Here is a 24,099-nt window from a genome sequence, read left to right on the forward strand (position 1 = left end):
ACTTTTCCACATATGGTCAAATGGGAACAAAGAACTAAAAGAACAAATAAGGAACAAACCACGGATTTAAATAATGAAGAAAGAAGGTAGGACACGAGGAAGCAAGAATACGTCATACTATTTTTCTCTATTCTTTTATTGTTTAATACTTGTCCAGATCTGGAAAATACTAAAATCAAATTCCAGATTGTGCTGGGACCCAGAAATTCCCCCAGACTTTCTGGTTTCACCAAACCCTTGACACGATTCACAGTATTAAAAAATGAGGTATGCTTGGTAATCATTTGAGCTTCGATTTACCCAAATAATAAAAATAAAACTCTCACAGTTTGTGCTTGGTTTGTCAGATCCATGCAAATATAAAGTATGTCACTACAGTATTCAAACCCTTTGGATTTTTTCCACATTTTCTTACATTACAACAACAAACTTAAACGTATTTCATATGAACGAGAAACATAAGAAAATATTGTGGCCACTTTTAATTTGATCCAGAAGTTACATAATTAGTTAATAGAGTTAACTAATGCGTAATTAATAGAGGTATATGTTGTACCTCTAGAGGGCTCCAAAACTTAAAAAGAAAGAACCATTGTATCATTTATCGTGATAATTTTTTTTATTATGAGAATTCAGATTTATCGTTGTCACTATAAATTCCAGGTAATGATGTTTAAAATATCTCAAAACTGTCCGGATTGTTATTTTCACTTTTCTCCACTGTTTGTTCAATTATCCATCCATCCATCCATCCATCCATCCATCCATCCATCCATCCATCCATCCATCCATCCATCCATCCATCCATCCATCCATCCATTTTCTTTCACCCTTCCATCCATTTTCTTTCACCCTTGTCCCTCAGTGGGGTCGGGAGGGTTACTGGTGCCCATCTCCAGCTAGCGTGCCGGGCGAGAGACGGGGTCACCCTGGACAGGTCGCCAGTCTGTCGCAGGGCAACACAGAGACACACAGGACACACAACCATGCACACACACACTCACTCACACCTAGGGGCAATTTAGACAGACCAATTAACCTGACAGTCTTGTTTTTGGACTGTGGGAGGAAACCGGAGTACCCGGAGAAAACCCACGCATGCATAGGGAGAACATGCTAACTCCATGCAGAAAGACCGGGTCCGGGAATTGAACCCAGAACCTTCTTGCTGCAAGGCAACAGCTCTACCAACTGCGCAGCCCTTGTTCAATTATAATATCAGTAAATATCAATAAATTTAAATATATGATTAAATGCAGCTACTGTGTGTAGTTTAGAGATACAAATCACACTCCTTTATGTGACTGATGTCCTAAAGAAGCACATTAAAAAACTGATTTTGTTTTTCAAAAGCATTATTTGCATTTGTGGTGCTATAATTGCTCTGCCATGAGCTAAAGTTATATAAGAAATAACTAAGAAAGAGTTTTTATGATCACTTTCATCATTATTGGAACATTACCACATAATATTGTGATATAACTTTAAGTTCATTTCGCCCACCCCAGCCAGAGTGACAGTTGGCGGTAAACATGGCAACCGGTAACTGACAGTTTGTCCCCCTTTTTTTCTGTTGACATTCTGTAACTGTGGTATTTATTAGGTTCAGCTGTTTTTTTTCTCTAAGTATTCAATTTTAACACATATTTTAGACTAATTTAGTCACATACAGGGTTTCATGTACAATTTTGCCATAATTTGTATATGTTTTTTGACTGTTATTACCATAATTAATGTGCATTTTGTCTGTGTTTAATTTTATTACTGCTAACTGCTGTTAGCACCTCATTGAGAACCATTAGTTTCTTAAGGGTTTTTTATTTTATTTCATTTTATCTATAGGGTCAGAAGCTGCTGGACTGAGATTAACCACCAACTTTATTTTCTCTTTTGTTAGAGTAAATACGGTGAACTTGAGTGTGTTTGTTGTGAAGTCAACCTACTGGACTTGAGACAAACAAAGAAGGGTTACATATGTAAGCAATAACCGGCGCTGTTGAGTGTATATATCTCACACTTGGTTGCTAAATGTGGTCCACTATGACATTCCTGCTCTTCATGTACGGAACACCAAGAAGGCCAAAAAATTTCATAACTTTTTCACTGCAAACAGCTATAATCAAAACCTAAACCGTATGGAAATGAACCCTACTGCCAGACAAATCGCTTTCATCCAGAGTATTCCTTGGACAAGTCAAAAATACTCCAGAAATTACAAAACAAACTTATAGGATTTAGGAAAAACACAAGCGTACATAATACACTTGAATTTTGTTGTCTAATAGTATGTAGTTAAGCACACAAATATGATCCCTTTATGCATTTCAAGTAACATTTCAAAATTTTTTTGATCTACTATGTGATCCCTTCCCACTGAACTCAACTTCAGGAAATCCTTTAGAAAAACAATGTAATATCTTAAATGAAAGCATGCTCGTATGTTAGAACAGCCTATTGGATTGATGCTCTCAATCCACTTCAATTAGTTTGCAAGGAACAAGTCAAAAATTTCAGTCTCAAGGCTGCTGGTAGTAATATGCTCCAAAAGACTTGGACCTGTGATTGCAACAAAAGATTATGGTGTTGTTGTCTATGGTGTTGACTGTATAGAAATACATGCCAAACTGTTCCAGATTTTTATTTGTAAAACATTTTGATACTGACATATATCAATTTCCTTCCACCTTGGCTTTTGGCCAACAATATAAAATCCTACTAAAATTAAAGTTTGTACTTGTAACATAACAAAAATGTGAGAAGTTAAAATGGGTGTTAATACTCTGGTTAGGCACTTGAATCCTTTCGTGTTACTTCAGCCTGTCTGCTTTATGGCTCTCTGCTGGTTCTGCTGAGACTTCGTTCTTCCTCTTCAGTATATTTTCTATCCAGCTGGAGCTCTGTGCTATTCTTTCCAGGGAGTGAGTGGAAGACAGTGTGCTCACTCTCATGTTTTTGCCTGAGGTGATCAGCTCTCCATAGCCTTGCTGGTGGGAGAAGGCGTAGGCAGAGCGGCGGGAACTGGTCCGGCGGACTCGCCTCAGGTTCTGTTCCTGAGGCCTTTGTTTCTTCCTGGACTGCTGCAAATGACGAACCTGTGAAGACGAACCAGCGATCTCTTAATTCCCCGAAGATTGTCAGATTGTACAGCATCTTCTATACTGACTCTATAGAAACTCTCACTGTTCCTGCACCTTGTCTGTTAGAGTTGGGAAGAGGTCGACTCTCAGGAAGCTCAAGACTAAGCCAGGCAAAATGCACACCACAGTGGTGAGCAGGATGACCAACCACACGCTCTTCTCCGAGAGACAGTTACGAGCCGTGCCTGTGGAAAAACAGCAATATGAAATTCCTTCTGCTTCGTTTCCACCAGTCTTTTTTTTTTATCATATTGAGCCTAACTCACCAATAAATGGGAAATTACTCGGAAAGATGCCAAACAGGCCGTCACTTTGCATTGCAAACAGAATGGCAAAATACACGATCAGGCTGCCCCACATGAACAGATGATTGACTGCAGTCCAGTAGTGTGTATCCAGTCCAATCTAATAACAAAGACATCACACATTTAACAGGTTAGGATAGATCTATGGATGATTCAAAACATTTTTTTCTTTGCACAATATCATTTTTAAACAGTGAGATTTTAGCCTGCTCAGTTAGCCTATTTTGAGCTGCTTTAGGGCCCCTTGTCAATTTAAATCCAAATAAGTTGCTTCTGGCCAACTCAACGTTTACACTCACACATGAAAATGGCTGCCAACAAGTTCTATTCAATATAATTTAAAAATACTTTATTGATCCCAAAGGGAAAATTCTTCAAAGAAGTTATTGTAGATTGTAAGTAAACAACAGGCTGGATCGGAGCTGTGTTTGGGTTGCTAGGTGACGGGCGGAACTCCACTGGGGTTGCTAGGTAACGGGCCGGGCTTTGCTGGGGTTGCTAGGTGCTGATATGCAAAGTTACATTTAGAAGGTTTTTGAAGCGGCTTATTTTCCAGACACCAAAAAACATTAAATTATTGCTCAAAAACAGCTGGATGTTTTTCTAATCGCTTGGGCCGTTTGTAGGAGTAGAAATCCATATGGAAGTATAAAAACATACAAAATCCCCTTTGATGTACAGTGTTGGTTATTATTATAACACTAACAGAACAGTTCAGTCTGCTCAGAGACTCACCTGAACACTCACAACGATGACTAATGTCGTTGCTATGGTGACGGCAAACGCCTGCTGGTCGGAGAAGTCGGAGCCGTCGTCCTTCAGCATGACGGAGAACGCTCCGTAGGGAATAAAGAAAAGCAGGAATGACGTGACCATGCCTTGCAGCGTGCAGAGGAAGAACTGCCGTTTGTTGAAGAGCAGGTTCTGTTGGCCCGGTTTGTACAGGCTCGGGTAGCGAAGGCTATTCTGGTCATTGACGTCCTGGCAGAAATAAGTTGGTAATTAGATAAGTTAAGCAGTTCCTGATTACTAAAGTCTAATACCTACAGAGTTAGCAAGACAAATGGTTAGTTACAGATAACACATAGTGAGTAAATTAGTATTAGTTGTAGGGGTTGAAGAATTAGTAACAGATTAGTTACATTTATTGTGGTGAGGATATATATTTTAAATATCAAGGAGGTTTGTTATTTAAAACAGTAAAACAGGGCAGCATAACCCAATATTCACCTGGATGACCTGACAGTGTCTTGAAAAGACAAAAGTTTTAGAAGAATTAGGAAGTTGACAAACTGTGGACATAATTTTTTTTAAATTCAAAAAGGCACAGCTTAAGCCAGGGGTGTACAAACTTTTTGGCATGAAGGCCAAAAATGTCAAACTACTCTGGGAACCAGAACATTTCAATATCTTTCTTTTTAATTAAAAATGCAGAAAAAAAAATTCCTTTTTATTTTTACCAGCTAAATAACACACAATGTTTTAATTAAATTAGCAGTTTGTATTTTCTAAACAAAATAAACAAAAGGAGTTTTAGAAGTTTTCCAAATAAAAAAAAGAAAACATTTCTCAAGTTGACTATATTTTCAGCAACAAGAACAGTTTATAGTTACTTTACTTTGGTAAGTTTCTGCATGTTAGTAGAATCCACTAGATAGTTTTAGTCACTGTTACTAACATATTAAATTAAATTGAAAGCAAAACACTTTGAGTTCCACCTTATATTTTCCATTTCAAGATTTTAATTGCATCTGTTTTGAACGGCTTGTGAAAATTCAATAAAAATTTCACTCTAATGTTGTTTTTAAATGTGTATTTGCATCAAACAGGCAAATCCAAGTTAAGGCTTTTCTTGAGTTCTGATTAAGGGCCGCACCGGAATTGTTCTGCGGGCCGCAAATGGTCCCCAGGCCACATTTGGACATCCCTGCCTTAAGATATACAGCACCTTCAATTTGTATGGCAACCACTGTAAAATATATTCATCTTCCATTACAGTAGGATACTATCATATGGAAGTTTATTTATTCCATGTTTTCTAACAATACCTGATCAAAAAGTCCCATCGCCAGAACTGGTAGCGATGTATAAACGATATTGAAGAGGGTTATGAACCACTGGTCGTACACAGTCTGTGGGAAAAAGGAGATTAAACACATTTTTTACAATAAAACTGGTCATATATTTTGATGTAAATGACAGTTTTCTCACCTGTGCTGAGAAACCACAGAAGAAGCCGTACCAGAAGTGGACGAGTGTGAAGGCAAAGTTCTTGTAGAAGAAGTAGGCCAGGAAGTTACACATTCGGAAGTAGGACCAGCGCCCGTGCACCAGCAGCAGCCTCTGCAGGTACCGAAACTGAGCGAAGGAGTAATCTGAGGCCAGAACAGCTTGCATCCCCTCCTGTCCGCTGATGCCCACGCCGATGTGGGCGGCTGACGCAGCACAAGAAAAAAGCATAATGTGGGTCATAATGTGGAATATCACACATATTAAAGGCAATATTTAGGATTAAAAGGCTCACGCCTACAACTGGGGGCACATAATGTAGAACTGCTTTTAATTAAACCTTTGGCATACATAATGAGATTATAACATGATATTCATAAAATGTTTGCACATTTTCACTGATTATTAATACAAGCAAAGAAGTTGTTTTATGAATTGCCTGTTGGTTTGTAGTTTGATTGATTGGTTTGCTTGGTTTCAGTGAAATCTGAATAACAAATGATCAGACACTGCAAAAAATAGTAACTTTTTAGCAAAATATAGGAGCTTGTTTTAAATCAATAACTCCTTAATACTGATGAAAAAAATACTAGTTTATTTCACTTATTATTTCATTTTAACATGGGGAAAATGTTTTTTTTTTTTTTAATTCTGACCTTTGATCTCCAAAGCTTAAAATCAGAATAGTCAAAATTCAGAGATTAAAGTAAAAAAACCTGAGATTAAAGTCAGATTCTTAATTCTTTTCCGGCGGCCATAATCCTCTCCTGTATTTTTCAGAAAACAAAGTGAGAAGATCAAAACAAAAGTTTTAATTTTGAACCATCGGCACCGGCCTTTACTCACTTTTGATCATGCTGACGTCGTTGGCGCCGTCCCCCACGGCCAGCGTGACGGCCATCTTGTGCCTCCTCACCAGCTCCACCACCTGAGCTTTCTGCATCGGTGTGACCCGACAGCAGATGACCGTTTTACACAAACAGGCCAGATCCAGCAGCGTGTGCTCCAGCTGGGGCTCTAGCGCGTGGGCCTGCGGGCCGAACACATACATCACACCTGATTAACACACCGTCCCACGGCGGCGCTGAAGAAACGGCCCTGCTGAGGCAGCAGTGGTAAAAAGTTTCCCATCCGGCTGCAGGCGGTGAGGAAATGGACGTTAATGAAAACCCGTAATGAAGCCGATGGCCGTCAGCAGGCCAGCAGCTTTCCGCTAATTAGACTTTATTTAGTCGGCAGCAGGTGAAGAGAGATGCAACATTCAGCAGAAAAACAAGCAGAGTAAGTAAGAGTAGCATCACTTCAACAAGTATTTACTAAAAAGTCTACTGAAGTTCTCAGTAACTGATGACATTATCAATCATTTAATATTTAAAAATGACATCGTCAGACGGACCAAAGTACAAAGTTAAGTGGAAATTCTGTTATTTTAAGGATGAAAATGTAGAGTAGATACTTTATAATAAAATTACTTGAGTAGAAGTAAAAATAACAGCGTAGTAAAAATACTCCAAAAAATAAATTTCTTCAAAAAAGTTATTCAAGTAAATGTAATTGAGTAAATGCAACTAGTTACTACGCATCTAAGGTGTTTATGGTTAATGGTTTAACACCTGCTGTGCACAAAACAAAATAAAAAAAAGTCAAATTGATTACGTCTCACCAGACTGTGACCACTGATGACCAAAGCATACTCGGAAATAATTGTTTCTTCAAACACTGAATCTTCTGCAAACATGTCGTCTTTCTCGACGTCTCCTGTGCTGCTCACCCGGCTCAGTCCGAGGATGTTCTCTTTAGCGTTCCTAAGGAGAGAGGACACATCTACTATGCTTGCTTGAACATGTTAGGGCTATAAAAAAAACTGGTTTATTACATTACAAAATCACTCTAAGATTTTAGTTTTGAGCTCCTTTTAAAATGAGCTCTTTTAGGGCCTCTTTAAGTCTAAATTAACTGCTGCTGCCCAGCCGCCCAACTCAACGTTTACACTCGCACGTAAAAATGGCTGCAAACAGATGCGCAATTATACAACTGTATATCTTTGAAAAGCATTAACAGCACCTCCTGCACAGCCAACAGGAGGTGCTGTTGGCTGTGCAGCACCTCCTGCAACAAGTGGTTTCTGGATGGTAAGTCAACAAGAAAACATTTGACTTTTCCAGTAGCCATTGTACAGAGGTAGAAACAGCTGGGCAAACTGTTGGAGTTACACTTGGTTGCTGGGATTTGCTGGGGTTGCTAGGTAACAACGCAGTTCCTGCGGTTTGTGATGTTTGATTCTGGATGTTTTTGAAATGGCTCGTTCTCCAGACATCAGAAAACATTAACTTATTGCTAGAAAAAAGGAAAAAACATACAATAATTTAATAAGTAACAAAAAATAACAAAATCAGGCCAAAGAAAATTTTTCAAACGTATAAAACTTTAACAGGAACTGCAGTTGTATATCTGCATCTGGTGAATTTTTTGCTAAAACACGTTTGTTTTTCCTTCACTGGGTAGGAAATCCAGAATTATTTTTCAAGAGTAGAGATATTTCACAATCTCTTTTATTACTAGGGTAATTTTATTATAACAATACTAATCTTATTTCAGCCCATTAACGCAACAGGCTGAAAACCGTTGCGTTAACGAGGTGCGTTTACCTGAGCTGCTGCTGCACCTCCAGCTGCGTGAGCCCAGAGATGACAAACACCTCATTCATGTCGTCCCGCAGCATGTTGCAGGAGTAACCGATGCTCATCGCCGTCTCTAAAACAACACAGTTTGCAGATCTGAAACTCCCCACAGCATGTTAGCAATTACTCATCTTCCAGATTTCTTCACTACCTAGCTTGTCCCCTGTTAGCACCCAGATCTTGATGTCGGCTAGATTCAGGCAGGCGATTGTGTCTGGCACTCCTTCTTGAAGTTTGTCCTCTATCGCTGTGGCTCCAAGAAGCTTGAACCAAGTCAGAAGTCAGTCTGCAGCTGTTAGGTAAGATTCATCGCTTCAACGGTGAAAACAAAAAGGAGGCCAGTTTTACCTTCATGCCTTGCTCGACTTCCTCGTATAGAGCAGCCAGCTGCTCTTCACGGTTCTCGATCACAGTGCTCACGTAGTGAAGCTTCTTCTGCCACACCTGATAATATTCTTCGCTGAGGTCTTTGTAGGCAAGAGCTAGAGTTCGAAGCCCTTCTCCTGCAAATTCCTGTGAGGAAATGAACACAATCAACAGCTCTGGAGTCAAAGAAACTTTACAAAGAAAGTTTAAAAAGTCAGTCAGCTAATCAAGCAGAACACTTGAGTTTTAAAAAGCAATCAAAGCTGCAGCACTGCTCTTTTGTGTTCTTTAGTCAAAATGCTAATACAATCTGGATAGATGTAAATTAAAAAAAATATTCAAGGAAAACCACGTAGATCCAATTTAGTTCAGCTGCTGCAGGAGCGCTCAAAGCACACAGATGCATTTTGTCACTTAAATCTGTTGAGTCAGACTATAATCCATAATCTATAATCCTTTGGATGCTTCTTTTTCAGGTTTATAAATATTTTTTCCTGCATGTTAAAATGATGCTATGTCATCCTGGCTAAAAGAATGAGTCAGATCAAATAAATAAACACATAAATTAAAATAAAAAACTCACATGTGAAAATGGCAGCAAACAGATGCGCAATTATTCAACTGTACATCTTTGAAAAGCAGAAGTGGAGCCTCCTGCACAACCAACAAGAAACAAAACAAAACACTTCTCTTTTCCAGCAGTAAAATCCGCTGACCAAACATGCTGGAGTTCAGCTTCGGTTGCTAAGTAACAGGTGGAATTTTGCTGGGGTTGCTAGGTAACAAGCTGGGCTAAGCTGGGGTTTCTTTCTAGGTGCTGACATTCTGAGGGTTTTTGAAATGGCTCATTTTCCAGACACCAAAAAATATTAAATTATTGCCTAAAAAATGTCTGAGTGGCTTTTTTTTAAAGCGCTACTGCTGTTTTTAGAAGCAGTAGAAACCCAAATGGAAGCACAAAAACATTCAAAATGTGAATTTTGCATGATAGTTCTTGAATCGCTCAGGTAAAACTCACACTGAGGTGTTCTGAGGTAGCATACATGAGGTCTTCGCTGGACGGATCCAGGCGGTCAAAGATGATCGTGTCGGCTCCTTTGCAGTATAGTTTAATCTGACCTTGGGGATTCCTCACTGGATCAGAAAACAAACCAAGCAAAAAAACAAAAAAAGGGTTTTAAAAAAATCACATAAGCTAGGACAACAAATAAGTAGATCAGGAATGTCAAACTCATTTCCATTTTAGGCCGTCTCACGATCGTGAATGTTCTTAAAGGGCCGGTTGTGCCAGAATCTATTGATAAAACCCATTAAACTGCATGTTTATGTTGTAAACAAGTATGTCTTTAGCATTGAACGTCTAACACTGTGAATTTCTTTCATTGTATACAAAAACTAGCGTGCAGTTTTAAGATTATATCAGATATTTTTAGTTTTTTATGGTATGAATGTTACGGTTGTAAGAGTGTGTTTCTTTTTGTGTGTACATACAGCTCTTATTGTGAAACTAAGGATTTATTTCTGTTAAATCTCACTGTTCATCACTACAGCCTCATCCTTCATTCGGGGGAATCTGTTGATTTTTCATGATCGCAAAAAACTGGAGAGACTGGTGCAATCTGGCAGATAAAACCTGCTTTAATTTGATTGATACAATAATATTTAAGCAAACAACTGTTAAGTTAAAGGTAAGTTATTTATGCGTCTCTCTGGAGTCCAAAGAGTCACATAAATAGCTAGAGTGGGCCAAATTTGGCCCGGGTCTCGAGTTTAACACATGTGAAGTAGACGAAAAGTCGCAGGCAATAAAAGACAATTAAAGCCAGCAATTTTCTGCTAAAAAGAAAAGTGGAGTCATGTTGACTACTAGTGCTATTATACGTAAAGACCTAACCAATGACACTCATTCTCTTGCGCACGTTGTTGAAGTCCAGTATGGCCAGCAGCTCGTAGGTAGCCGCTCTTCCCATCTCACAAAGCGTGATGGTTTCTGGAGTTCGAGCCCGGAAGATAAACCCAAAGTTTCGTGCTGCGGTTACCAACGCTCCCTCATCCGGTGACTGGGCCTGGTACACCAGATTCCCTTCATTTAAACAGAAATAGTGATCAGAGGAAAATGTCCTGGACAATATAATTGTAACAGGTGTGTGTAGCTTTACCTTCACTCTTCTCCTCTGGCATGACGGTGTGGCACAGAGCCAGCAGTCTGAAGAAGTCCTGCACTGCAGATCCCTGCTGCTTGACGGCTTCAACCAGGCTGCAGTCATAAAACTTGAAGGCTTTGTCACAGAGCGGGTTGAAGGAAAAGTCTACGCACGCTGTTTTCTGAGGAAACAGATGGTTATCGGCAACTTATTTCAGGAATAAAAGTGACATTTGTTAGAGAAGCAACGGGATAAACTAAACTGAGACGAGTTACTAAGTGTTTTCACCGGATAGCCTGGCAGACTCGGTTCAATTTGAGGCCAAAAATGCAGCATTTGTTACATTTTCAGCTGCTGCAGTTTGTTTTCACACTGCATCATGTAAAACCAACCAAACTATTTGAAAAACCTGTTCCCTTCCTCGCCTGTGAGGGCGCTGCACCAAGAACCACTGAAGTAAACGACATGAAAACTTCTGAAGAAGACATGAGCGCAACTTTCTTCTTCGCAAAATGTAAACAAAAATGAGTAGCGTCAGATTTTAGCGGTTTTAGGATTTCTCTTTTGTCTTTGGTCAAAGACGACGAGCCGTTTCTCCTGCTAGCTCTTGACTTGAGCGTTGTTTTGGTTGTATTTACCCAGAATGCCCTGCCCTATTGTCCACTTCCTGCTTTTGGAACAATTTCCAGTCCCCTCGCATCCACATATGTATTCGAAAGGCATATAATTGGCAAAATAAGCAATATTTTAATTCAAATCTATTTTTGCTGCCTAATTACTGAATAAATAGAGATATGAGCTCAACAACAACAATATATCAGAGCTGAGAAAAATATATTGATAAATATCCAAATATAAGCAAAGCCTGAAAAGCTGCTGCCACAATTTAGTGAAATATTTTATTTCTGGACATTAAATCACTTCCTTAACTTTATGCACAGCAGAAAATCATAATTTTATTTCTCTGCACATCAAGAAGAGTTTTTTTTTAATTTGGAAGCATCAGATGACACTTTAGTTTGTGAAAACAGTGATTCTGAACGGAGTGGGTGTCTTGATGAGAAGAGTGGATTTGTCACCAGTGCCCACTCATCAGGTGGGTAAGTTAGACTGCAGTTATTTGTAGACCGTAGTTTTTAGCTGCTAAGGCATTTTATGACCAAACAGCTTCAGTTATTGACTGAAATCTACATAACTTAATGTAGATTAAACTACGTGAGCTAAATGTAGCATATAGATTTAAAGTACAAACAAATAACGCCTCAGAAGTTGTTGTCCTTTCTGTTGTTACAGTATCTGTTGCAGCTTTTGTATTTTATTGACCCTTCTGAGCCACCATACCAGACACCAATGGCACAAAACTGTCAGTTTTATGATGAACTTCGTCTTTCAGCATGACATTGAATCAAAGCGGCTTAAAAAATCCCAACAAAAGAAGTCTAAAGTTTTGCCCTGTCAGAAGAAGGTTGTGCAAAGGAAATGTTCTCACAGTATCACAGATTCGGACCAAAAATAGATGGGAAAAAATGCTGCAGATGTGCCATGATGAGAAACTACAATCCAAGAAGATTTAGCTGTAATAAACTACTATTTTAAGTAAACAGGACACTTTTGCAGTCAAATCGTTTATGTATTTTCCATTTTCTCCCCATAGAAGATTTCTTTAGTGAATGATTTGTTTTTTTCAGTTGAGTTGTACTAAAGATCTGAAATTATTTTTGAATGAAACAGGCTTTTTAACAGGACTGTACCATTTTTTCATATGCAATTATGAAAGAACTTAACTTTAAAATAAATAGTCAATAAACATAAAGGAGTTAAATCTAACATACCTCTGTAATTTCCACCTTCTGGTTGAATTCATCATAGACATCACCTTGAGAAAAAATGAAAAATTCAAACATTCAGCATCTTGACAAAACTTAAACAATAACTCCAAATAAGCCTGATTGTCTGTTGAATGAACATTACAGTGGTTTAATTTCACACAATCTAAATTTTATTTACAAAATAAATGACAGGAGATGGAAAATGTTTTTCCATCGACATTAACTAAATTATATCTCACTTAATTAGTTGTACTAATCTTCCTGCAATCAACGGCTCATAAATAAAAAAAACACACAAGTGCTTTTATTGCTGCATGTTTAAAAACAGGAATATTTGCAGGCCTGACACAGTAACAAATTTAGCTGGACAATAAATAGTCCCAGAAGTTATTGCGATAAATGATAATATTATTTTTAGACCATTTTCAAGTGATATAATGGCAATGGAATAAAAATTACAAAAATTCTCAAAAATTAATACAATTTAAATTCTAATAGTCATTTAGTATTAGAAGACATTTTAAATAACTAAAATAAATAAACAAAACAACAAATAAAATTAACTATGAAGACTCTGTAAATAAAATTGTCCTTTAAAAAACAGCTAGTTGAGATCAAAACACCAAACTGAAAACTTATCATCCAGTTTTTGGAAGAAAGAGAGAAAAGAGAAAAACGACTGGATATTATTGAGTTTGATTTAATTCATCATTGACTGATATATTGTGACAGTGTATATATAGTGTTTATAAATGTAAGTCCCTCTATGTGGTTCAAATGCAAAAACACAAAATCTTACCAAGTATTTAATCTGCCAGAGGAACACGACATTTTTCCCATATTACAAGTTAAAATGTCTTGTTCCACTGGGTGATTATTTCACTTATAACTAATCTTTTTTCATCAATATTAATTATTGACTTGAATTGAATTATCGAGTAAAAACTCCTATTTCTGGCTGAAAAGTTACTTTCAAGTTCGTTTTGTTTTATTTCAAGTGAACTAAGATGTTAACTCTAGAAACTAGACTAAAAATACTTGGTATAATTTAGTGTTTTTGCAATGTTTAAAAATATTAACGTCTATTTTTAATGATACGGCCATTTGTTTTCATTTGCTACTGAGATTAAAGAGCCTCACTCCTACCGTATGTCTGCCCATTAATGGAGCATTTGCTGAACACCATGATGTTCTGCGTCAGCGTGCCGGTCTTGTCAGAAAAGATGAACTCGACCTGTCCGAGCTCCTCGTTCAGGGTGGTGGTGCGAGCCTCGGCCGGCGTGTCGCTCGCGTTGTGGTACATCTTCTGGTCCCAGTTAATGAAGAAACTGTGACCGAGCCGCAGGACCTCCACACTGAAGGAACGAGTGAGAAAAAACATTTGGTGTTCTGCAAACTGTCATAAGTGAGCTGATAAATTATAGCATCTAGAAGGAAATTAGGTTGTTTGTTTTTACCTGACATACAGGGAAATGGGGACAACAGTGTTGAGGATGATGATGTAGGACCAGAAGGTGAGGAAGCCAGAAAAAACGGCGCTGCTCTGAAACTTGTCCCACGGTAGGAACAGCTCAAACTTTCTGCCCACACAAGTCTCCCAAATGGTGTTTCCTATGGCCAAAATCACCCCCATGCAGATGAGGAAGGCAAAAATCTGAAAATAGAAACAGTATTGACCGTTTGCAGGTGACGTCACACTCTCCAGAACTCCGCCCGCTCCGCCATGGCCGACGTCAAAACAACCACCGCGCTCCGTCAAAGAATGTCAAAAACAGGCAGCCGATATCCTAATATCACTTTTATTCAGTTGATTTCCCTTTAAAAATGGGTCGGCTGCATAAACAGACAAGGACAGAAACCAAACTTGTCATTTTGTAACTTTTAATGAGGAAAGTTACGGCGGTGACGCATATCAGTCGTTAACCATAACGACTGTCAGCCGTTGGTGTAATCGCAGATTTACAGCAAACGTTTTTTACAAGGAAAGAAGATTAACTATCGTTTACTTTATAAGTAAATATGATTACAAAGATATCAAATATCGCATTATGGAGAAGCTACGGTATAACCATTGGTAACCATGGAGACAATGACGCACCAACATGTAGCCTAGCATGTATGGAAAAAACTGGCTAGCATCTCATTTTTTGTACGTTTTATTGCTCCTCCAGCTTAAGGGCAGTTTGAAACAAGAATTTAAATTATTCTATAGTAAAATAAGTATTTACTTTAACTTGATATTGTGAGTAAAATAATAGAGAAATGTGGCTCTTTAACTCGGTGAGGGAAGTTTTTTAGTCAAAACTCACAATTCAAGATGAATGAAGTTAAAAAACAATGTTTGGACAACTTGTCTCTTGTTGTTAAATCAATTTCATGAACTTTAATTAGTTAAAACCAAAACAATTCTCTTGTTGACTTAAATTGCATTTTCAAGGCAGCAGGTGGACTTTTATTTTCAAGTTAAACCACCTTCAAATGTTTTACGGTGGATTTCAATAGTTTTGTGGATTTTTTTCTTAAATCACAAACTCATCTGGAGCCAATTTCACCAAATATCTCACAAAAAATAAAGCGACAAAACAAAAATGTTTTATACAAAGAAAAGCAACTTCTTACCCATAAAACCAGTGTGTTCATAAGTTTGTCGATGCTGGTCCGTTTGAATTTAGTCCGCCCACAGTTCTGCATCAGCTTGGTTTGCAGCCCTGATAAAAGCAGAAATAAAAAGCTGATAAACAACAAATACTGAGACACAGCTCAGCGATACGGAGGCTGAAATCATTAAATATTGATTAATAATACCAGCAAATATGACCATGCCGAAGCACCACTCAGTGTTTCTGAGAACACAACCGCGCAGGAGCATTTTTTCATTGTCCAGAGAGTATTTATTGTCTCTCCAGTGCAGCGTTCCTGTAAATTTATCCAGCTTGTTGTTCGGCGGTTCACAAATGACTTCTCCTGAGGAGAAACAACAAAACAAAAGGAAACGATCTCGCAAAAACATTAAGATACAGGCCAAGTCTCGTGTTTTGGTCGGGGAAGTACCGAATTCTCCCTCTTTTTCCCTCCGTCCTCCTGTATTAAAATTTTCCTGTAAACTTCACGTATCATAGTATAATAATTTTAAGAAAGCATTTCTGTGCCTCAACATTTCCGTATAAATATGGTAAAATTATGGCAGCCACAGAATTTTATTGTATATGTATTAATACGGTAAATGTAACTAGTCAAAAAGGCGAATGCAACTAGTTACATTTACTTGAGTAACTTTTTTCGGGAAAAAAATTACTTTTAGGAATACAGATTTTATCGTATTTAGTAAAACTCCGGTAAAGAATAAAGAAAGTAAAGAATTTTACTGTATATAGATATATAATTCTGTGTGTGTATTTTACTGCATAGATCGGTAAAATCTGTATTTTACCGTATTAATGCTAATATGGGAGAACAGATTTCCTGTGTTAAAATGTGAGGAATGCTGGATCTAGGCTGGATTGGTGTGACGGCTTTCAGCGGGAAGCGTAAAATTTCCCTCATTTTTAAACCCAAAACAAGTGACAGGTGTGCATTAACAGGACAAATCCAAACACTCTGCAGCATCTCACCATCAAAGTCCATCAGTTTTGAAACGTCTCCCAAATCTGAGGTCACACTCAAGGCCTGGCGGACTTTCAGATTTGTTTCCCTGTTGGAGGGGAAACGACAATCTTTTCACTTCACAAACACCGTCCAGCTCAGTTTGGATTTTCTGCTTGTATTTTGTAAAACTGGTGCAGCTCTCACCCGTCCAGCTCTGCTGTCTCGATGTAGCAAAGGCCATAAGGCTCACTGCTGCACAGGAGGAGGATATCGGCCTGCGAGGATATCCAGATAAACAGTCACATCTTCATGAGTAACGTTTTAGAAAGAATTCACCATTAGGCGTATTTTGGCTGTGCTTTTTACTTTTACTTGAGAAATTTTATTGTGAAGTATTTTTCCTCTCGAGTAAAATTTCTGGATTTTTTTTACCCACTGGATAAAAAACAAAACACTTTTTTTTTACTGAAAGAAACAGATATGGAGTTATTGTTTGACATTTATATGAATTGTTGTCATTTTCGTCATTAAAATACCAAGAAATTTCAGTAAATGTAACTAGTTAAAACTTTATATTTTGAACTGTCTGATGTAATTTTAAATATTAAATGGTGGATAATTTGGTTAGTTACTCACCACTTGAGTCACATTTTTACCAAAATACTTTTTTACTCTTATTTGAATAATTTCTTGGATGGTTATTTTTTTACTTTTACTTGAGTAGAAATATGTTGACGTAGTGATACTTTTAATTAAGTACATTTTTTAGGTACTTTACCCAATGTAAACATGTTGCAGCATTTTTATGGAAATAAAATTTTACTGGAACTTTGTCAGCATAGAATTATTTTTAATAAAGCTGCACTGATCATTTCACTCTGTGGATTCTTAGTTATTTTAATAATTTTTACATGTTTTTAAATTAGTCGTACCACCTTTTATACATTTATTTAGTTTGTATTTAATTATTCCTGTTCACTTCATACAAAATAACCACTTTTAAAACAAACTGTGGCATTTAGAAGTGAAAAAACTCAGAACTAAATTGATTAAATTCAGCAGTTTTACAGACAAATGCTTCTGAAGAAATAAAATTAATCTTATTTAAAACAAACAAAAGAAAAAACTAAATAAAACATATTACAGTGATTCTTTATATTAGGGATAATAATGGGTTTCCAAAAAATAAATGTAATTATTTCTAATCTTATCTATGCAAATATGATAAATAATGTTTTGTAAATGTAATTGGAAAACCAATTGGAAGTAATTGAATGTTTGTGCATTTAACTCACAGCAACAAACTGATTATTCTCCAGTTTGATGATGTCTCCCACTCGAACGTTCATCCATTTCTCCTTCTGTAAACTTAAACAAATAAAATCCACAATCAATGGGTTTGTTTGTTTGGGGATTTTACTGAAAATTGCTGACAGGATCAGCCAGAAGTACCTTCCTCTGATGAGAACCTGAGACTGGCGGTTGTTGACTTGCCGATCGCTCTTGTGTCGAAACTGAAGTTTGAAAAAGAAGATGAGTTATTAATTTTTAAAAATAAAAATAATTGTTTTGAGGTTGATGAATAATGAGTGAGGAGGGGAATCGTAATCCTACGTAGTCGTCAGTGGCATCTTTGACAGCTGTGATCACCAGCACCAAAACCAAAGGCACGATGGTCGTGAACCAGGACAGAGACGAGACTTCTGGGATTAACTATAAAGAAAATCTGCCTTAAGACTTTCAACCAATCTCAAGTTTAGTTTATAAACTAAACACATTTCAGCAACAAGGCAGTTCAAAGTGCTTCACATCACAAAAACATAGTTCAGCCATCCAATATGAAACAAGCATTAAGCTTTACATTTCATCAAATATCACCAAAATGAGGATGATAAATCAAATATGAACATTTATCAAATATACTGATAAAGCAACTCTAAACAGGTGGGATTTTAGTTTAAAGGAACTGTGTTTTGGCTGTTTTGCAGTTTTCTGGAAGTTTGTTCCAGATTTGTGGAGCATAGAAGCTGAATGCTGATTCTTTGGTTCTGGTTCAGGGGATGCAGAGCAGGACCAGAACCAGAACCAGAAGAACTGAGAGGTCTGGAAGGTTGATATTGTGGTGCTAAGCCGTTCAGTGATTTATAAACTAACAGCAGTATTTTAAGACTGTTTAAGTTTAGAGGTTTAGAGGCTTTTAATTTAATGCTGCATTTTACGTGTTATTCTTTTAGAGACAAATGAAATGCAACCAGAAACTTCACTGATTTTTAAAATACAAGACCTAGAGAGCCAGTGTAAGGACTAGAACTGGGTGGTGTTCTCTAGCTTCCTGGTTTTAGCCAGAACTCCAGCAGCAGCGTTCTGGATCTGATTGATTTTTTAGGCAGACCTGTGAAGACGCTGTTGCAGTGATCAATGTGACTAAAGAAAAGACATGAATGAGTTTCTCTAGATCTCGCTGACACACTAGTCCTCTAACCCTGGAAATGTTCTCCAGGTGACAGGCCGACTTTGTAACCGTCTTTATGTGGCTGTGAACGTTCAGGTCTGAATCCATCGCCACACCCAGATTTTGGGTCATTAGTTTCCAGCTGTAATAATTAAAACTGTGTGCCAGTTTTCCTCTTTAGTCCAACAGATTAACACATTGATCATCTGTTCTGTGATTGGATGGATTCAGAGTCACCTGGTGACATCATAATGTAGAACTGTGTATCATCTGCGTAGTTACGGTAGCTAATCTTCTTTCTTGTTATAACCTGAGCTATCATGTAGATATTAAATGTGAGGGGACCCAGGGTTGAGCCTTGTGGTACCCCACTAACGAGCAGAAACTCTGCCTACCTGGAGGATCAGCAGCACAACAAAGTAAGCATTCGCCACCCTCTGGAACTGCTCAAACAAGTTGATGGGCAGGAAGGTGAAGACGTTGTACTTTGAAGTCTTAATGTGATTGTTCTGCACAACAACAACAACAAAAAATAAACAATACAGATTAAATCTTCAGCTGTGAGTAAAGGCAAAAGCAAAGACTGAAGCAACTGTAAGGTTTCACTCACAGCGTACGAGAACTTCTCATTGTATTCTCGCGCATTGGCTTTTACACGGCGTTCCTTCTCTGCAGTCACAAAACACAGTTTGATTCAAAACATGAATATTTTCAGGGCTTAAACAATTAATCACGATTAATCAATTATTGACATAATTGTAAACTAATTTAGTAACATATTCGGTTACACAATCAGAGCAGAAATTAAGCAAAAACTGTATAAAATATATATACATTTTGCATTTAAGATGAAAGAAAACATTTATCTGGGAATATGTTTTACCTAAAACTCTAAAATAGTTTTAGCTCAAATTCACCAAAGGAAAGTTTTGTTATTGCATTTTAGGTATTAAAACATTTATTTTCTCATTTAAAAAAAGGAATTTATTTATTTATTTACGTCAATTTTTTTTATGTAGTTCTAACATTTTATGAAAATATGCTTAACTGGTTCAATGAAAAATCTTTAAAATGTGCCAATTTTTAACTGATTAATCGATTAATCGCCAGATTAATCGATTTGAGGTGTTATTCTTTTAGAGACAAATGATACAACCTGAAGTGCAAGACCTAAGTGCACAAGTTTAATATTTTTACACACTGTCAGAAATTACACAGAGAATCAAGTATTTACAGTGAATATATTTAGAGTCTGTCACAATAACACATTTTGTTGGACAATAAATTGTGACTAATGATAATATTGTTGTTTTGGATGATTTTTGACCAAAACCACAAAATCCTGCCAAGTATTTGTGGTCTAGTTTCTAGTGCAATATCTTAGTTAACTTGAAATCAGACCAAACTAACTTACAAGAGACTTTTCAGCAAGAAATAAAAGCTTGTTTTAAATAAATATCAGTAAAGTGTAATTTCTCATCTATTTCACAGTGGAAATGTAAATGTAAGATATCCTAGATATCCAAAATAAATAAACAAAACAAATGTAAACAAAGTTACCCTTAAAAAAAATGGGCTAATTGAGACCAAAGCACCAAACTTAAGACTTTTGTCATCAAATCTTTAGTAGAAAGAGAGACGAGAGAAAAACAATCTGGCAAATGGAAATTATTGAGCTTGCTTTAATTTATCATGCAATTAATTGATTTATTGCTGATTGAAAAGTATATTAATATCCAAGAGGAATTTATGGAACCTTCTGGCCCAAATTACCAAACTTTTTAACAAAGTTCAACATATGTTTTAAGAATAACATATTATTCAGCAGCTTAGTTTCCATGGAGGAAGCAGAAAAATGTGTTTGTCCAGCAGCTTATTAATTATTTTAATATTCCAGTCCTTCAAAACTTAAGTTGCACCTCCAGCTCTTGAACCGTCTCACATAAAGCAACGGAACATTTTTAGATGCAATTTTATCCTTTATAGTAGGAGCAGCTATGAACAGCAGTGGTTTTGCTCCATATTGATTTATTATTTAATATCCTGCACATTGTTGTAACTGATGATGATTTAGAAATCTGGAGATTAACTTTCATAAAAAGAAATTACTCCCTAGAGAGACTTTAATGGGAAAACTGGGTTAGATCCACAGCAGATATGACAAATATTAGTCATTTCTAACACTTTCATTTAACAAATTTACCACAATAAACCTTCTTACTGAGAGGAAAATCACTGAATTTTAATCTGGTGCGTGACCAACAAATATGAAGCTCAAAATATTATGGTTATAATGGAGTTTGATCTGAAGAAAACTACCCAGATCAAACTGGATCTTTGTGAAAAAGCTAAATTATGAAGCTCAGTTGCATTATTTAGCTTTTTCTTTTGAGTTGTTAAGCTCAAAAGAATAAAATATGGGACAGTTGTGAGGCTGACCAGCCAAACTAAACCTAAAACTCACAACAAAACCCAGAACAGCAACTACAGCTACCTGTAGGTCAGCCTGGCCTCGTGTTAGGGTCAAAGTTCACAATCCAACAATAATCAAAACACTTTAATCAACCAGGTAATGACAAAAATCCCAAAATCCTGAGCAAAACAAATAAAATTAAGTAAAAAGGCGTCCATAGGACAGAGTTGCAACCATTAGTGACCAAAAACAAAACAAAGCTCTGTCTCACAATTCCTAGAAACAAAAGTGGCCTAGTCAAAGCAGCCTGGATTTAAATCTGATTGAAGTGTTCAACCTTAACCAGGCCGTTCAAAAAACAACACAGGAAACTTTTTCACACAGGATCAGGTTCGTCTGGATATATTTTCTTTTACCAATTAATTAATGAAAAAATCATAATTTTAAAGTTACATTTTGTATTTTTGTTTGAAGATCTGAGACATGAAAACCAAACCAGAAAAGAGATGCAATGTCTATGGATCTATTACACTTTATCTATATAGTGATAAAGTGTCGCTAATAGTTTTCACTGGAAATGACGCCTCACTGACTTGGTCTACATCAGTAATCTGGCAGCATAAAGGTGAGAAGATACCTGTGGCATCTTGAGCTTGTCTCTACCTGCCCATTTTACCCCACTAACTCTGTAAAAGATTAACTATTCATTCCCCTCTGGGTTCATGTAAGGGGTATTTTATCATGCTCCATCTTATTTAATTACGTCTAAACGGTAAACAAACCCAGTCAGAAACACCAGCCACAGCCTCACAGTTGAATTATCGAACGTTATCTAACATTTCACACAAGATAAACCTGCTGTGTCCAGACGAGGTTAAACTGTTGCTCAATTATGTATAACATACCTGCAGCAAGCTGCAACAAGACAGATGATCTCACACATCGCCTGAGATCAGCTATCAGTTACTACAATGATGAATTATTAACAAACCTACTTCGCTTGTTCACTCCGGCCTCCTATACATTTATATTCATGCAGTTTATGTTCATTCAGGTTAGTTTGTAATTTTTGTCTCTTCTTTTCCACAGAAACTCCTGCAAGTCTGAGCAGGTCACAGTGAAATGATGCAATAAATGCTTCTGGAAACATTTTTGACTTTATTTCTTCAAAGTTTCTTACTAAAACTAGAAGAATTAAAGATAAGTCTTAAAAGGATCATTTTAATTGTCCCACAGGAATCAAAGCGGATAGTTTCTGGTCCTGCTGTGAAATATTCCACATTTACAGTCTTCAGTCAGAGGCTTCTTTAGATCTACTGGAAGACTGACTGCTACTGGTGATCTGGTTAATATGAGTTATGACAATATTTAATTTCTGTTTGGGATAAATAAAGTGTTTTTTAACAGATTTTTTTTGTGTTATTCTTTTGTGAAAATTCTGGGCAAACATACCATGAAAAAAGATTATCATGAAAATTTCTTTGAAAATATTGAATTATTGCTGTCTCAATAAATTTCCTTTAATGATATTTAAAAAACTGACATTATTGGAAATAATATTTTTACTATTTGTTCAACAAATATAGGTACATTTGAAAATATGATTAAATACAGTTTTGGGTGCAGATATAAATCTTTTTTTTTTTTTAAAGTAAGTGACATCCTGGAAAAGTCGATTTAAAATGGTGAACATTTTTCAAGAGGTGCTATGCTTGCTGTGTCTTACAGTTACCTAAAAAATACATAATAAGTAGTTTTTCATCAAGATTTTTATCATTGTCACCATAGAACCATGAAATATCATGACAAAATTCTATGTCTGTATCGCCCACTCCTATAACTAGCCTTTATATATTTTTTTTTACATTTTTGAAGTTTCAAATTTTTAGCCAGAGAACAGCAAACAATTTCTACGTATCAGGAATATTTCTGTCAAAATACAGAATAAACACAAGCAAATGTGTCTTACCAACATATGTATTTCTCCTCCAGAATGGCATTTTTTCCTGGGACGCTCCCAGACTTTTCCTGGAGGAAACATAAAAAAAATATTAAAAGTTTAACAATTAACAGCACACAAAACAAAAGACACCGTTTTTGTTGCAAACTTTAAAAACATGAGCAACAGTGGTGAGAAAATCCCCAGCCTAACTAAAGATCCCAGGTGAGTAGAACAGAGTGGGCTCCCTGCAAAAACATTTCATCTTACCAATAAGACTAAACTAACTTACAAGCAACTTTTCAGAATGACATCAGAGAGTGTTTTAAATAAATAATTCCTTATTACTGATTTAAAAAAATTCTAGTTCCATTGGTGGATGCCTTCACTTATATGTTACACACATGGCACACTGAAGTACCACTCTGCATCTCAAATATAAAATATTTTGTTTGCTACTTCTGTAAGGTTAAAATCAATAGCTATAATAACACCAGTGTGATGTAAGTAAATTACAAATTATGCTAATAATAGGAGGGATGTTACACACAAACAGCAGCTTAGGAACGATAAAACGTCTAGTGTTGACATGTTGGTACATGTAGCGAAAATCTGCTTGGGGTCCCAAAAAGGTTTGGACCGGCCCTGACGTTTACTTTAAATGAAAATGACTAAATCTTCCCATAATTATTGGCGTTAAAATTACAAAATATATTTTGTTTAACCGCTAGAGTGACTGTTTATTATTACATTTTCTGTCTTATCAACTGTCAGTGAGAGGAAGCAAGTACTGATTGATGGGTATTTTATCGTATTCTGGATAAGTTTCAGTAAAAATATGGGAATCGCTTCACAGACCTTGTTGATATGTGTCAGTTTTTACAAAATGGGTGCAGGAACAGTGAATGCTCAGTCCCTCCGGTCTTACCTTGTACAACTTTGTGACAGGCGCAGTCTTGTGTTGTCTCCATGAATCCTGGCAATCTGTAGCGACCATTTGTTTATTCCAAGCGACGCAT

The 24,099-nt window shown here is 36.8% G+C and overlaps 1 protein-coding gene across 1 annotated transcript; it reads right to left on the reverse strand.

Moving 5' to 3' along the window:
* Nucleotides 1–1,903: 1,903 nt before the first annotated feature.
* Nucleotides 1,904–24,087, reverse strand: atp8b4 (ATPase phospholipid transporting 8B4). Its single transcript, XM_008411984.2, has 28 exons — nt 24,009–24,087; nt 23,111–23,169; nt 19,339–19,397; nt 19,124–19,237; nt 17,891–17,989; nt 17,729–17,790; nt 17,572–17,644; nt 16,481–16,551; nt 16,303–16,382; nt 15,497–15,655; nt 15,311–15,399; nt 14,149–14,345; nt 13,838–14,046; nt 12,695–12,738; nt 10,878–11,043; nt 10,613–10,801; nt 9,737–9,852; nt 8,701–8,865; nt 8,504–8,615; nt 8,320–8,425; nt 7,335–7,476; nt 6,518–6,701; nt 5,654–5,877; nt 5,491–5,574; nt 4,178–4,423; nt 3,404–3,542; nt 3,192–3,322; nt 1,904–3,092 (listed from the first exon to the last, which is right to left on the reverse strand). The coding sequence occupies exons 2-28, from the start codon at nt 23,139–23,141 to the stop codon at nt 2,808–2,810; spliced, it is 3,576 nt and encodes a 1,191-aa protein (XP_008410206.1). The 5' UTR covers nt 23,142–23,169; nt 24,009–24,087; the 3' UTR covers nt 1,904–2,807.
* Nucleotides 24,088–24,099: the final 12 nt, after the last annotated feature.

This window comes from Poecilia reticulata, linkage group LG6 (genome assembly GCF_000633615.1).
Source record: "Poecilia reticulata strain Guanapo linkage group LG6, Guppy_female_1.0+MT, whole genome shotgun sequence".
In the NCBI taxonomy this organism is placed as follows: Eukaryota; Metazoa; Chordata; class Actinopteri; order Cyprinodontiformes; family Poeciliidae; genus Poecilia; species Poecilia reticulata.

Bases quoted from the DNA above. Each gene is read 5' to 3' on its own strand.
- atp8b4 (XM_008411984.2), bottom strand. From the start codon at position 23,141: ATGCCATTCTGGAGGAGAAATACATATGTTG. The intron at 10,802-10,877 runs GTAAAGCTACAC...GTTTAAATGAAG, and splicing joins GCCAGAGGAGAAGAGTGAAG to GGAATCTGGTGTACCAGGCC. The intron at 4,424-5,490 runs GTATTGTTAGAA...TATTTCTGCCAG, and splicing joins CGATGGGACTTTTTGATCAG to GACGTCAATGACCAGAATAG.